Source organism: Mesocricetus auratus, unplaced genomic scaffold (assembly GCF_017639785.1).
Source record: "Mesocricetus auratus isolate SY011 unplaced genomic scaffold, BCM_Maur_2.0 Super-Scaffold_100004, whole genome shotgun sequence".
Lineage (NCBI taxonomy): Eukaryota > Metazoa > Chordata > Mammalia > Rodentia > Cricetidae > Mesocricetus > Mesocricetus auratus.
The window spans coordinates 94,605,117-94,621,244 of record NW_024429189.1 but is presented as its reverse complement, the minus strand read 5'-3'; the positions used below and the strand labels follow the sequence as shown (position 1 = coordinate 94,621,244).

The 16,128-nt window shown below is 46.2% G+C and overlaps 1 protein-coding gene across 3 annotated transcripts in view; it reads right to left on the bottom strand.

Moving 5' to 3' along the window:
* Acoxl (acyl-CoA oxidase like) overlaps positions 1–16,128 on the bottom strand; it is a 317,884-nt gene that overhangs the window by 56,683 nt on the left and 245,073 nt on the right. For all 3 annotated transcript variants that reach the window (XM_040746264.1, XM_040746263.1, XM_040746265.1), the window contains exon 16: positions 5,323–5,410. In XM_040746264.1, coding sequence (XP_040602198.1) covers positions 5,323–5,410 — 88 coding nt within the window. The remainder of the gene's footprint in view (positions 1–5,322; positions 5,411–16,128) is intronic.

The following is a 16,128-nucleotide window of genomic DNA, read 5'->3' as shown; positions in this document are numbered from 1 at the left end:
ATTGCCACCTTCTGGGCTTTTCTGATTTTGAGTGGGAGAGACCCAGGGGCCCAGGACTTCCTGAGCTCTCATAGAGTGAGTAACTGCTCCTCCAGCCTGCCATTGTAGACCTTGTAACATGTGAACCCTCCATCCTCAGAAGCACCTTTTGCTCACAGAACGCATTCATGGGTCTGAGTTGAATGCCTGACTGGGCAAGGGGGACAAATTTAGTTCATTCCTTCCCTTCCCAGGGCCTCCAAGAGGCTGTATCTGCAGAGACCTGTCAGCCAATTACACCTGCCCTTTCTCAGCAGCCTAGGCCCCTGGCCAGCCCCACTGTGTGTGTTTGATGGGAACAGACACACAGAGAAGCCATGATCAGATACAGCCATACTGAGGACTCCCTCCCTGGAGCCACTTGGATCTCATTGGTGTGATGGTTACTGTAACTGTCAACTAGACAAAATCTGGTGTCCTCTGGGAGACGGGCCTTGTGTAGTCCCTCTGTGGAATTACCTTCATGGCGGTTGAGGTGGGAAAAGCTCTCAATGCCTGGACCACAGAGACAAAGAGGCGGAGCTGAGTAGCAGCTTGTGTTCCGTTCTCGACTGTGGATGTGGAGCAGGCAGCTGATTCCAGCTCCTGCCTTGACTTCGCCACCACGATGAACTGCTGGACTGTGTTCTTGAACTGCGAGCCAGAATTAACCTATTTCCCTTGAGATGTCTTTGTCAAGGTATTTTATCGACAGCAAGAGGTAAAGAAACGGAGACACATTGAAGCTACATAGGTCACTGTGGTAAAGTTTGTGCTACCAAGTTGAGTGGCAAGAGAAGGAATTCACTGTCCCAGCTGGCACAGGGCCTTGAATTCTCCCCTCTGACATACTCCTCCATCCTTCAAACTCTGTCAGGAACAACAAAACACTGCACAAATCCTGTTATTCAAACAGTAAGATGAAACCTCTGGGTCTAACGAAGGACAATCTGGTCTTTCACTGAAAGGGCTGACAGTGGCATGGGGTGACACTTTAGTTGTAAAGGGTGATAAGTTCCTAGATCCACACAGAATTTCCAGTTGAAGAGGTGGCATTTCGGTGCTTCCATAATGTTAAAAGGCATTCAAGGAGGTAGAAATTTTATTTTCATAATTTCATAGAAGTGAATGCAAGCTTACCCTAAACAAGGCAAATGCAATTTGTCCAAAGACTAACGCCATTCCCAACTGGGGAGACAACACTAACCCCATGAAGAATATTGGAATCAGCACTAATAGGCGAAACACAACACAGTTTTAAATAATGCATGCTATCATGTTTTTATTAACAAAGAAAGCCTCATTTCAAAACACACATGTCCTTGAAAGGAATCTGAAATTAATTCTCAGTAGGCAGAACCCCACGGCATTCTGTGTTCTAATTATAATTACAACCTGCCCTTAACACGGACATTCAAAATTATCCGGCACTTTATTAAGAAGTAGAAAGGGGCTTCCTGCTACACAAAGCTCACCAACTTTGAGAGACATCATAGACAGCTCTGCGCAGAGCCGGGAAGAACGGATGATGCCATTTCTTTAATGAATGCTTGCTTTCTTTTTTTGCCTGGAATGGGTACACCCTTAGGGGCTTAGATACTGTAAGGTTTCAGAGCTGCTCTTTCTGGGGCAAGATAAATATGTGCATCACAGAAAAATACCAATTCATCACTGTAATGGTTGCAGCCCACTCCAGAAACCACCAGAGACTGCTTAACATTTTTATCTCAAGCCTAGTTTTCCCTAGTCTTCAGGTGACAAACTGATATGGATTCCAGAAGGCTTTTCCTCCCCATTTGTTCCTAATAAAAGTGGCTTGATTCTGAGTTCATTTCTGTCTGGGGAGATGCTAAGGTTTGAGCTTTAACAGACTGATCTCCCCTCTTCACTTCTGTAGGCTCTTCCTTCAAAAAGTGTCCGCAGGCAACATTGGTGCAGGTCAGCAAAGACCTGGGCTCTCTGAGCTCTTGTCCCTTCCCCTGGAGACCTCTGCTAGAGAGCGACAGGATGTGGATGCGGCAACGTTTGGGCCAGATCTTCCTGGCTGCCAAAGGCTTAGTGCTCCTCCGTCTTCAGGACCTCTGCATGCCTATCTGTTCAAACCTTCCCATTGCACGCACTGTTTTGTTTGTGTGTGTGGTGTAGGCACAGGGGCGTGTGCACATGTGCATGCAGAGGCCAGAGGAGAATGTCGGGTGTCTTGCTTCATCATCCCCCACTTTAGTCGCTTACGACGGGTATCTCAATGAACGTGGAGACAGGCAAGCAGCCCACAAGCCCCAGGGATCCTCCTGGCACTGTCCACCAAGGCACTGGGAGTCAAGGACATGCAGCCACACCCAGTTGCATAAATCCTCATGTGTGCACAGTAAGCATTCTTAATCATGAAGCCATCTCCCCAGCTCCTAGACTTTTGCACTACAGATAGAGTTTTCTATTTCAAATTTTTACTGACTTACCCAAACACTGTCATCAAATTAATTTTATTTCTTATACACCTAAGAACTTTGTATCTGGTCTTAAACATGAGGGGTAATTTCCTGAAAATTACTTTTGTTCTTGTTATTGTTGTTATAAGCCAATTGACAGTTCAAAATGGATTGGATTTCTTTAGTGCTGGGTGACAGCAGATCTTCAATGCTTCTTCCTGGCATTCAGACCTCAAACATTACCACTCAACTTGTTTAACTTCCTCTTGAGGGACAGGATCTACTTCATTTACAGGAACTGAGGGTTTTTTTAATAGGATAGTGATTAAAGACATTTTTCTTTTCATTACGTAGAATGAGTCAGACGTGAGGACAAGGACTGCAGGGGATCATCTGGATTACTCTTTGCTATAGTCACACAGTCTCTGTAAATGAGAGATTGGGTGACTTGCTTGTAGCCACAGAGCTGGTGGAAGGGCAGACATGAACTCAGACAGCCAGCTCCCAGAGCCCATGTTCTCAGTCCTCACACCAAGCTCAGCTACACTTGCAGTGTGCAGTCACTGGAGACTCACAGCCCTGCCTCTACTGTGAACCATGCGGCTCCAGATGAAAAGCTGGCGGATGGCTATTCAGAGATGTGACTATGTGTGTGGGGGGTCAAAGGCTCCCCATGCCTTCACCTTAGACCTGGGTTTTGGGATAGACAGTATCTGTGGTCAGTACACAGGGGCCCAGAGGGAAGATCCCCAGCACCTGGGCTTGTACCTCCAAGAATGAGTTCAACACATGTTGCATGCTGTGGATGAGGAGGTCTGAGACATACCTGCCTTCAACTAGGGTGTGGAGGGGCTGGGGGGGTGCTTTGTGTTCCTGCGTGTTTCAGCCAAATCAACAAGTATGGGGAAAAACAAATGAAACCTCCAATAGAAGAAGCTGGCTTAAACAAATTTCTTAAGTAAATGAGTCTGGAGCCAAGGGTAGCAAGATAGTGCAGGGACAGCCTGTGACCTACAGGATCCCTGGCAGCTGACAGTGGATTCTCAGATCGGCAGCCTCGAAGGCGTGAGCTATGCAGATGGCTGTGAATGCTGCACCCTCAGCTACTATGTAATTCCACACGGGTAACTTGCAGATGACCCTGGCAGTTGGGTTTTGACTTGAATAAACAGGCATTCTGATGTTTATACCAATCATTTCCTTTGTTTGTTTGTTTGTTTTTTGAGACAGTGTTTCTCTGTGTAACTTTGGAGCCTGTCCAGGAACTTGCTCTGTAGACCAGACAGAGATCTGCCTGCCTCAGCCTCCCAAGTGCTGGGGAAGACATGCTCCACCACCACTCAGCCTGGGGAAGACATGCTCCACCACCACTCAGCTTATACCAATCTTTTCTAAGTTCCGTTACCACGAGTCAGTTTCCCCACAGTCAACACACTTTAGGGTATACAGACAAAATTTCTGGATCTCCAAATGAGGGAACCCAATCCTGTCTCTTAGTAACTCGTGGAGTGTGAAAGTTTCTCCCGTTCCCCATCCTCACTGTCCCTCCCTAGCTCCTCCTCCTTCTCCCAAGGGGCAGAAGGTAGAAGGTTCTTCACAGAGAAAAGAAGCAGGTGGTCCACCTGTGTTCCTGTCGCATCCTCATTCCAGCCTGTGCTCGCTAGCTCTGAATTATGACATTCTTTATAACACACAAGGTCCCCAGAGCTGGCCTCCAGAGGAGGGAAGAAGCCAGGCTTCATTTGAGCTGGAGGCATTCCCTCTAGTTCAGCTCTGAGTGAGATGCTGGGCATCCCTGAAGCTACTGAAACATGGCACAGAATCCCATGGCATACTCTGTTCTTTTTAGAGTATGCTGGTTGGAGAGAGAGAGAGTGGTGGACAGGCTGGGAAGTTGAGTTAAACATATTCACTCCTGGGTTGATGGCCACAATACCTGCCCTGACTCTTAACAGATCCACCGAGGAATTCCCTCCTATGGATGAGAAGCACCAGGAACGAGGGCTCTGCAGTTGTGCTGGGGAACCAACATGGCTGACCGTGTTCTGTGTGACCATCAGTGGCCCCATGTGATGGAAGCCCCACACAGCCAGCATGCTTGGTGAGAGCCTGGCCTTTCTCTTTCAATACCTTTCCCTCACACAGTGACATGTCATGAATGAAATGATTCCAGATATTACATAATTTCAGTGATAGGAAATCATGGATCCAAATATTTAATGTTTCATTTTCTTGTGTTATTTTAGTGTCTTTAGACCAAAGTGAATATTCTTAGTCTCAGTGCTACTTACATACTGGATTACTGGGTACTGGCATGAGAGGTAGAGGACATTTAATGATATTTTAGCTTCTACCCGCCACCTGTCAATAACAGTGTCCACGTTAAACAACCCAAATATCTTCAAACATGCCCAAACACTCCTTTGAGGGTAAAACTGTCCTTGGTTGAAAATCAGGGACTGTGGATTGACACCGCTCCTAAATTTGAGGACAGGGTGTAACAGCTGGGACAGGGCTCAGCCTCTTCAGATAGTGGCTGTTTATCAGGCTTGCTTTTATTTAGTGTATGTAGTCTCCCCCTATTTATTTATTCAGGAATCCAGATGTTGTTGGACAAGGGCCTGGGGGGAATGATGTGTACAAAGCATCTCCTCTCTGGTAAGTGTGTCCTGTGGGCTGTCTGTCTGGTTGGTTTTCTTAATAAACAGGGAGTTGAGTTACAATAGGCTTCAAGTCTCTTGAAGGGACTTAGGGTCCTACATCTAGCAGGAGGCTCAGACTAGTGGCAAAACTTCCCTTCTACAGAGTGTGCTCCCCGATGGTCTTCAGGGCCCTGAGCCACCCAACCATGAACATTCAGCAAGAGTCAACTCACCTCTGTGAATGTGTGCCAGAGACAGTGAGATGATATGGTGCATACAGGAGTTCCAGGCACTGAAGAAATCCCCCTTCTTGGTTACCACCTGCCAAATGATGGGAGAAAACATCCATGAATGCTATTCAGAGAAAAATGAATGTGAAAATTTCCTCTTTCTTTCGTTTTTTTTGGGTCTGTGTGTGTTTGAGAGGGGAGGGTGCTGGGGATTGAAACCAGGGCCTCCTGCATACTAGCCAAGCACTATACCATGCACTGAATGATGGCACCCAGCATTACCCTCTGCTTACTTTATATCCTGAGACAGAGCCTCACTGAGTTGTCCATGGTGGGCTGAAACTGGTGATATTCCTGGCCCAGCCTCCCAACTACCTAGGCTTTTATAGGCCTTTACTAACCAGCCCAGCACATGTCCAAACGGTCAATACAACATAAACATGGGCATTGTGAAGTCACTGAGAGGCTCACCGCATGACCTGTGACAGCAACTTGTGAACAGAATGAATGTCCTGATGGTGTCCAGGGTGTCTCGTGTGTGTGTGTGTGTGTGTGTGTGTGTGTGTGTGTGTGTGTGTGTGTGTGTAACCCTATGTGTGTGTGCATCTCTGTGTGTGTTTGTGTATGTGTTTTAAGTCCTCACACATCAAGCATGTGTCTAGTTAAACCTGACTCTTAGGAGGCAACATATGTTCAAGGAACAATTCTAGGTGAGCCTTGTGGTACAGTTGCTCAGGAGGCTGAGGCAGGGGACTGAAAGTTCATGGCCAGGCCAGCCTTGGCAACTTAGTGAGGAGATCCTGTCTCTAAATAAATAAATAAGTAGAAAGAGGACAGGAAATGTGGCCTAGTGGTGGAGCACTTGTTTGATGTGTTTGTGATGGTCAACCCTCAGCACCAGAAAACAGAGAATAATGCGAGTGACCCAGGCACATACCCAAACACGGTAAGACAGTTGGCACAGGATCATTCACTTCCTGAAGAATTTTTAAAATAATACTTTAATCAGTTCTTTGAGAATTTTATACAGTGTATTTGGCTCTCCCCAACTCCTCTGCAGTTTACCCCCACTTTCCTAACTACCCACTTTTAAAGCCCATCCAGTCAAATTTGTGTTGCTCAAATTCTCTTGGGTGTAGGGTCACCTTGAAGAAAACGCTCCCTCTCCCAGCTGCTACCAGTTACCAACGGGCCCTCGGTAGGGATGGGACCTCATGCCCCGTTCCCCTCTCACAGCGGGTCTTGTCTGGCTTGAGCTTGCATGGGCCTTGTGCTGTAACAACCACCTCGAGCTCCTAAGTGCCAGCTGATACAGAAAGTACTCTTTCCTTGCAGTCACCCACCACCTCTGTCTTTTACAATATTTTGTCCCCTCTCCTGCAATGACCCCAGAGATTTGGGAGGGGGAGTAATACAGATGCCCCACTTGTAACTAACAATTCTTTTTATGTTTAATATGTTTATTAAATCTGTGACAATTTTCATACATATTTTTACCCTCTAGTCCTCACCCTAGCCCTCCCCACCCCAACTTGATGCCCCCAACTCAATTTGTACTGTCAATGAGTGTGGGGCCACTCACTATAGTGTGGTCAACCTACCTGGTGCCATTACCCTTAAAGGAAATTGACTCTCCCTCCCCCAGAAGGCATTAACTGTCTACAGCTCCCCGGGCAGGAGTGGGGCTCCTGAGGCCCCCTCCCCTCCAGGAATACCGAGTGGCTTGACCAGTGCAGGCAGCCACAGCTGCTGGGAGTTCATGCCCTGGTTCTGCCATGTCACGCCAGCCCTCCCCACCTTCAGCCACGGTTCCTGAAACTTTGTGGGCATGGAGACAGTAATACAGATGTTCCATTCGTGGCTGAGAACTCCACAGACATTTATCCTCTGCACCCTGATCAGTTGTGAGTTTCTGTGTTAAACACCAGCCACTGTCTGAAGAAACTGCTCTCGTGAGGTACGATAGGTGTACTAGTCTACAGGTACAGAGATGAACTTAGGGGACAGTCTAGCACTGTCTGTTAGCAAAGTCATAGCATAGGTTCAGCCTTGGGTGACAAACTATTTAGATACAATTCTCAGTGTGAGCTGCCTCTCCCTCCTTGCTTCCACTGTCACTGGGAGTGGCCTCCTGCAGACCTGTAAGGTCTCACAAGTTAGTGTCTAGTGGTCTCCATGTCTGAGCCATGTGAGAAATGCACAGAATCGTGGAAACAGTGGCCACAGCCTGTCTGTGTGAATTACTTCTCTGGCACCTACCAAGTAACATTACTCAAATGAACCACCTTGTGTGGGTCTCCTGTGCATGGCGCCTGAGGCATGTCTTATCCAGCCGGAGAGGAGAGTTAAATTTGGCACTGCTGACCGTTTCTTTGTTCCTCCTCCTCTCTCTTCATTTCAGAAACTGAATGATTTGATATTAAACTTTCAGTGATTGTGTGTGTGTTCTCAAGGAACGAAGACTCAAATAGAAAGTCACACTTGATGTATGGACTTCCCATTTGTGTCACCCCCAAGCTGACAGGCCTCTTAGCTGGAAAGTAACCAGCTTTGTGGCCTCTGTGGGGCCTGGTGCTCTCACTGTCTGATGACTCCTCCAACGGTGCTTTGTACGCTAGTGGAAAAACAGTTCTGCAGAAAGCCTCTGCCATGTATAATTCATATGAAGACCTGGGGCTGTGGGCGCAGTCAGGAGAGCCGGGTCACGTGACTCTCCAGCTCCACATCTGACAGGGCATCACGTGACAATCCAGGGAAGGACAGATGCCCCGAGCTGCTGTCCGTATTCTAACTCTCATGGCAGGGCAGAGACTGGTGACTCTCTTGAGCCCTTTGTGGAACATTCACAGAATTTCTGGAAGTTTCTGGAAGTTCCCAAAGGTCTGTAAGCACTACGTATCCATCATCTTACAGAATAACGCCGGGGCTAGGCGATCCTGAAGAGCACACAGGAGGCAGTGGGAAGAAAAACCCACTGTGCAGATGGTCCAAACAGAATTGAGGACACTATTTAAAGGCAGTATGACATGACATAGGGTTGTAAGTTTTTCACTGGCCTGAGCAACAGAAAAAGAGACAGATAACTCACTGGAAAGCTGTCAGAGGCTTCTTTGCCACCTCAAAGAGCAGGAGGAAGAGGGAAAGGTCAATTCAAGGGAACAGCGGGTCCCCTCCATGGCACCCAGTGGGTCCCCTCCATGGCACCCAGTGGGCTCCTGAGACCCCTACCCTGTATACTGGCATCAGCTCCGAGAATGTCACTGCCCACAGGTGTAACAGGTTGTCTGGAGACGCAGGTTATTTTGAACAGTCTTTACCATACAAGCAATGTTACAAAACAAAGGAAATCAACCTTCCTGCCTAAGCACCTGTGTGGGAGGTTTCAGGTAAAACGTCTTTTAAAGTGTCAGTTGTCCTTCATCTGAGGCAGTAAGCAGCTGCTGAAAACCTGAGTTTAAACTTGGCACATCCAAACAGAGTCCTTACAATGCACCAGGCAACAGGCACTGTGGTAAGCATTTCATTGTATTTGCTCACTTATGTAATCTTCAGAAGCCTTCAGGTGTTTGCTGATATTTTCATTTCATGGCGGAAGATGGTGACCCAGGGAAGCTGAACAATTTGCCTAACGTTGCAGAGTAGAGTAGGAACCGGGCACACAGACTTCAAAGGTTCCTATCTAGGGACTGCACTGCCTCCCAATGGTCCTAGGGAAAGTACCTGAAGCTCTGCCCTTCCCACTTGTACAACTCATGTGACCACAGGTGACCACATGCCAGTAAACAGCAGCCCATCCTTCAAGTGTCTACCCATAGCAACATCAAAATACAGAGCTGAAGACTCGAAGAAACGCCTTCCTTGTGGTGGATGATCACAGGGTAGAGGATGCCTGTTCCCCTTTCATTTCTAGAAATCTCCCCAAACAGATTTCAGCAGCAATACAGCCAGTTAGAAACAATTCCTTATAGATTTAGAACCTCTGCATGTGGGTGACCATCGCGTAGCCTGATCTGCTTGGGGAACCCCTGGCAGTGGGACCAGGATCTATCTATCCCTGGTGCACGAACTGGCTTTCTGGAGTGCATTCCCTATGAAGGGATGCCTTGTTCTGCCTAGATGCGGTGTGTGGGGGGGGGAGACATTTGAACCTGCCTGAACTTAATGTGCCAGGCTTTGTTGACTCCCCATGGGAGGGCTTACCCTTTGTGAAGAGTGGATGGAGTGTGTTGTGAGAAGTACGGGGAGGAGAAAGAGGGGGAACTGTGATTGGTATGTAAAATGAATAAGAAATTTAAAAGAAAAAAACGCCCTCAGCTAACATCATATTAAATGGTGAAATAATAAATTATTTTTTTCTCTCTGAAAAGGATGACAAAGTTGTCTGCCATCACCACTCTCCTCACATGGTGCTGGAGGAGCTAGCCAGGGCAACAAGGCAAGAAAAAAGATGAAAGGAATGAGCAAAATCCTTGATATTAAAAACCCTGTTCAACAAGGCAACGTCCGGAGGCATCACCATCCCTGACTTCAAGCTCTATTACAGAGCTATAGTCCTGACAACAGCTTGGTATTGGCACAAAAATAGACAGGTAGACCAATGGAATCGAATTGAAAACCCGGGTATTAACCCACACACGTATGAACATCTGATCTTTGACAAAGAAGCTAAAAATATACAATGGAATAAAGAAAGCATCTTCAACAAATGGTGCTGGCATAACTGGAGACTGGCATGCAGAAGAATGCGGATCGATCCATGTTTATCGCCATGCACAAAACTTAAGTCCAAATGGATCAAAGACCTCAACATAAATCCAGCCACACTGAACCTCTTAGAAGAGAAAGTGGGTGGTACCCTTGAACGAATTGGTACAGGAGACAGCTTCCTGAACATAACACCAGTAGCACAGACAGTGAGATCAACAATTAATAAATAGGACCTACTGAAACTGAGAAGCTTCTGTAAGGCAAAGGACACAGTCAGCAAGACAAAAAGGCAGCCCACAGAATGGGAAAAAATATTCACTAATCCCACATCTGACAGAGGGCTGATCTCCAAAATTTACAGAAAACTCAAGAAGCAAATCTCCAAAACACCAAAGGACCCTATTAAAAAGTGGGCTGCAGAACTAAATAGAGAGTTTTCAATAGAGGAGTCTAAAATGGCTGAGAGGCATTTGAGAAAGTGCTCAACATCCTTAGCCATCCGGGAAATGCAAATCAAAACAACTCTGAGATACCATCTCACTCCTGTCAGAATGGCTAAAATCAAAAATACCAATGACAATTTATGCTGGAGAGGATGTGGTGAAAGGGGGACACTCCTCCATTGCTGGTGGTAGTGCCAACTTGTTCAGCCACTTTGGAAATCAGTATGGAGATTCCTCAGAAAAATGGGAATAAACCTACCACAAGACCCAGCAACTCCACTCTTAGGCATATATCCAAAAGACGCCCATTCATACAACAAAGATGTCTGTTCCACTATGTTCATAGCAGCTTTATTTGTAATAGCCAGAACTTGGAAGCAACCTAGATGTCCCTCACCCGAAGAGTGGATAGAGAAAATGTGGTACATCTACACAATGGAGTACTATTCAGCAGAAAAAAATAATGGAATCATGAGATTTGCAGGCAAATGGATGACACTAGAAGAAACCATCCTGAGTGAGGTAACCTAGTCACAAAAAGAGAAACATGGCATGTACTCTCTCATATATGGATTTTAGACATAGATCTGGGGAGTGCCAGCCTACAATCCTATGGCCAGAGAGTCTGGGAAACAGAAACTTCATTTAGTGGCTGATCGAAGAAGAGGCAGACTCCCTTGGTTAAGTACTGAGCTGAACTCAAGAAAGCCAGTAACAGAGAGGGAGGACTGATGATCAAAGGGATTAAGACTGGGCTGGTTTAACCCCCAGAAACAGCTGACCAGACAAAGGTTAACTCTTGAATCCCAGGCATCAGCCTGGGAATCCAGCATGGGACTGATCAAGACCCCCTGAATCTGGGTGTCAATGAGGAGGCCTAGGGAATCTATTGAGCCTTGGGCAGCAGATCAGTACCCATCCCAAGTATACACACGGACTTTGGACTCCCATAGAACAATGTGAGGTGCACTCTCACCCTGAACTCTTGGGGAAGGGTCTAGGCCCTGCCCTATATGAAATGACAGACTATGGACACCCCCATGGAGGGCCTCACCCTCCCTGGGGGAATGAGGGGATAACGGGGGGGGGGTTGGGGGGAGGGCACGGGAAGAGGGGAGGGAATGGGAGAGGGACCTGAAACTGATTTGTGAAGCAACCTTGTTTCTTATCTAAATTTAAACTGGAAAATAAAAAAAAGAAAAAAAACATGCTTGTCTATGAAGAAAATGCCAAGTAATATATAATAACGGTTCTAGACCTTATGAGAGAATTAAGCAAAGTCACAAGGCACAAGTCAACCCTGTGTCCATATTCCAGCAATGGACAATAAAAAACGTGGAATAAAAATCCCATTATGGAACTGGAGAGAAGGCTCAGTAGTTAAGAGGACTTGCTGCTCTCAGGTATCTGAATTCAAATCTCAGTGCCTGTACTGGGAAGCTTACAACTGCCTTAACCCCAGCTCCGAGAGATCCACCACAACCTCTGGTCTCCATGCATGCATGGTTATACACACAGGCACATATACATAAATAAAAATAAAATAAATCTTTTAAAAGTATCATGGTAATATCAGAAATGTGAAATACTTATAAAACATGTACAACCTATACACAAAACAAAAAATATTGCATAGAGAAATTTTCAAAGACTCCTAAATGCAAGGAGGAGCTATTGTGTTCACAGATGGGAACCATTTATGGTGCTACACTGTCACTTCTCATCCTGATCTGTGGTGTCAACCCGTGCCCATCAAAATTCCAAGACTTTCAGCCTTGGTAGGAAATTGTGAGATGGCTACAAAAGCTATAAAGATAACAGAAGACCTAGAATAATAGTCAAAAGCAATTTTGAGAAAGAAAAGCCTCGGAAGAGTCATGTGATCTGATTTAAAGACCTTGATAAAGAGACAGGAAGCACAGCCATCTGAAACTGGGATACAGAGGAACTGAAGAAGGCAGGAGTCCAGGGATATAACCAGACACCCACAGTCATCAAGGTCATTGAAGACAGAAAGCAACGCTCTGAACAAACATTTGCAGGATAAGTGCACACCCCATGCAAACCCAAACAAACCTCATCCCTTACCTTACACTTTGCAAAAGTGAGGTGCAGATCTAAGTGTCAGGGTTAAACTCATATGAACTTAGAAACCATAGGAGGAAAATCCTAGCCACATTGGGTTAGACAAAAAGCCTATGAGCTATATGAAAAGCATTAATTAATACATTCTTTTCTCTCACATAACACTGTTACAAAAGGTCTGATAATGGATTAGCAGGAATGTTTGCAACGCATACTTATGATGGACTTTTACAAAAACTATCATGAGCATAGTGGCATACATATACATACATATATATATATATATATATACACACACACACACATACACATGGACAGCAATAGAAACAAGTGGAGTGGGAAAGAAAGCACAGCTATAAAAACACACCGTGAAAAGGAAAACCCACTTAAACACATTGGCAAAACCTTTGCCAATCTTCACCCATCTGTATCTAAAATGGAAAATAAACACACAAAGATGGTTTGAGAAATGCAAATCGAGCCCACAGTGGGATGCCACTTCACACCCATTATGGCAGCAATGAGTAAGACTGGCAATCTGAGGGTGAGCGAGGGCGCACAGCCTCCGGCGGTCATTGCTGGGATGGATACAAGATGCTGTGGCCACTTTGGAAAGAGTCTTGCTGTTCCTTAAAAAATTCAGAATGTAGTCACAAGGGAAGCTAGTCATTCCACTCTGCAGTATTTACACAGATGAGTCAAAACAGTTATCTGTGCAAATAGTTGTTAGAAAATGTCCATTGAAGCTTTATTCATAATCACCAAACAGGTATCAATCCATACGTCCGGCAATCAGCTACTGTGCAAACAGATCGTATAGAGCCTTGCACTACTCCATAGTGAAAAGGAAGAAACACGCATACACAGCCATAGCTGCATGACCTCAGAAGCACTTTGCAAAGTGACAGAAGCCAGAGTCAAAGGGCTTATTGTTCTGTTTTCAATAAATCATGCGAAACAAAGAGGCAAATGATGGTGCCATGAGTCAATAACAAAGAAAAAATCAGAGTTTCTCAGGAACTGTTTGGGAGGAGAGAATGACGGATTTCAAAGTGGCTTGAAGGAACCTGCTAGGGTGATGGGTGTATTCCACAGCTAGATTTGATGAGAGTTATTTGAGTGCATACGTTTGTTCAACCCTAGTGATCAAATACCTGAGAGATTAGTAAATTTAAAAATATAAAATATATTAATTTCATATATATATATGTGTGTGTGTGTTCACATGCACATTTGTATATAGAAGATGATCTTCTACAAAGTACTTCTGTCATGGACACACAGCCTCCAAGGCCAGAGAGGGCAGACAGTTGTCTGCTGGTTATGCTTCTGTGAAAGCCACCACTTCCCTGATAAAAAGACCCCAACCAGGCTTCTCTGGTCTCTCCCCAGCTGCAACCCAGCTGCACCACAGCTGAGAGAATGGTGGAAACTGAGCTACAGAGCTGCGCTGGCTTCTGGAGGCTCCTGTGCAAAATGACCACAGTCTCAGGGCCTGAGACAACAGAGGTAGATGTTCTCACAGCAATAGAGGTCTGCTCCGAAGCCAAGGTGTTAGCAGACACCAGTCTGTCCAAGCATGCTGCCTTGCCTCAGCCTTGGGCAGTGGCCATCTCTGGTAGTCTTGGCTTGCCACTACATGGCTCAACCATTGGTGGCCATTGCTACAAGCCTCCTTCCCTGTATCTGGCTCTGTGCATCTCCCCTCTTATGAGGAGGGGCCTACTGGTGTAAGTCCACTGCTCTCCAAGATGACAAGATGACTTCCTTGGTTATAACTTGGTTATAGCTACACAGACCCTTTTTCCAATTAAGTTGGCATTCATGGGTTCTGAGGATTAGGACTTGAACATACCCTTCTGTTGGAAACAGTTTAACTCACAACATGGGAACCAAGAGGGAGCATAGCAAGAGCCACAGAGCCACAGCAAGAGCCTGGCAGACATTGGCCATGGAGCCACAGCAAGAACCCACCTAGGCTTTGGCCACAGAGCCACAGTGGGGCCCTGGCTGCCTGCCTCTGTTTTCCAGTTATGAGAGAACAAGACCGCATTTAGATAAACCACTGTGCGCCAGCATCGTGGCTGAGATTCTCCCTCTTCTGAGTGTTTAAGGGTCATTCTGTTCTCTCCTGACCTAATTAGTGGGAGTGTGGGCACTCCAACTCTAACACTGCACCTGGCCCAAGGGAACAGTGGATTGGATGAGTAGATGCTGGGTTCCTCCTTGCCAAGGTCTCCTGACCCAAACATCCCCTTTTACCACCTCAACTCTGGGCTTTTCCTCCATATCTCCAAAAGTCACAGGGCCTTCTCTGCCTTCCTTCTCCATGAAAACCCATTTTAAGGCTCCTACAATGGCTTCCCCAACAAGGCTGCAGCTAGTGCCTAGCCCAGGTCTTTTCCTAGCCCTTGTGCCCTGTGCCCACCAAGTTCTTCAGTCAGGTAGATAAGCTCAGAGCTCTTCCTGTCAGTTCCTCCCCAATCTGTCCCTGGCTGGGTCCACGTGAGGCTCAAGCGCTGGCTCACTAGCTGTCAGCGTCTCTTTTTGTGAAGCATCTAGCTTCTTGGGATTACAGCAATGACTCAGCTCCACTCTGGGGACTGGAGAGATGGCTCAGTATTAAGAGCACTTCATGCTCTTTCAGAGGACCCAGGCTCAATTCCCAGCACCCACATGGCAGCTCACAACTGTCTTTAACTCCAAGATCTGACACCCTTACAAAGACATACATGCAGGCAAAACACCAATGGAAATACAATAAAAATGAATATTAAAAAAACACTCCACTCTGAGAATGTAAGGCAATGCAATAATCCCCCCTTTAAATCATATATACAGTTCATTGGTTTTGTTCCTCTGTAGAACCCTATTATTTTTTTGTTGTTATTGTTGTTGTTTTTGGGTGAGGGACATAGTCACTGTGGAGGGAGTTGATCCTCTCTGTCCACTGTGTGGATTTCTAGGGCTCCAACTCAGATCTTTAGGCTAGGCAGCAAGTTTTTTTACCCTCTGAGCTGTCATGGTGACTGTAGGAGAGTCCCCTTACACAGACTAAATGGCCCTCAAAAGACTGCTCCTGACTCCAGGAGGAGCTATGGGCTCCTGACTGGATTCTGAAACCTCAGGTGATGCAGTTTTCTTCCCAGGACACTCTCTCTGCCACCTTGCTCTTTCTTCCCCCTGTGCAGCTCCTGCATATGCCTGGCCGGGTACCAGTCTCTATTGCACCAGAACCCTTCTCTCACAATGTGCCAGCCTTAGCTAGGGGAGTGCCCTGAGGTGTGGAGTTGGAATTCACAACACTTGTTCTGAGAGAAACACAGAATAGATGTCACAATAGTAGCCAGGGTCTGGCACCTGCAAGACACTAAGCACATTGCTTGAGGCATGATGTGTTTGTCCTGTGTAAGAAACTATTCTGATCTTACAGGGGAGGCTTAGAAGAATCCAGAAACTGTCCCTAAGTTACATTCTGGAACACAGGAGTATGTGGCCCCAAGGAACATGACTATCTGGGCACCTTGTCCTCAGTCTACCAGAGACTCACATCATCACTCACATGGAAATCTGC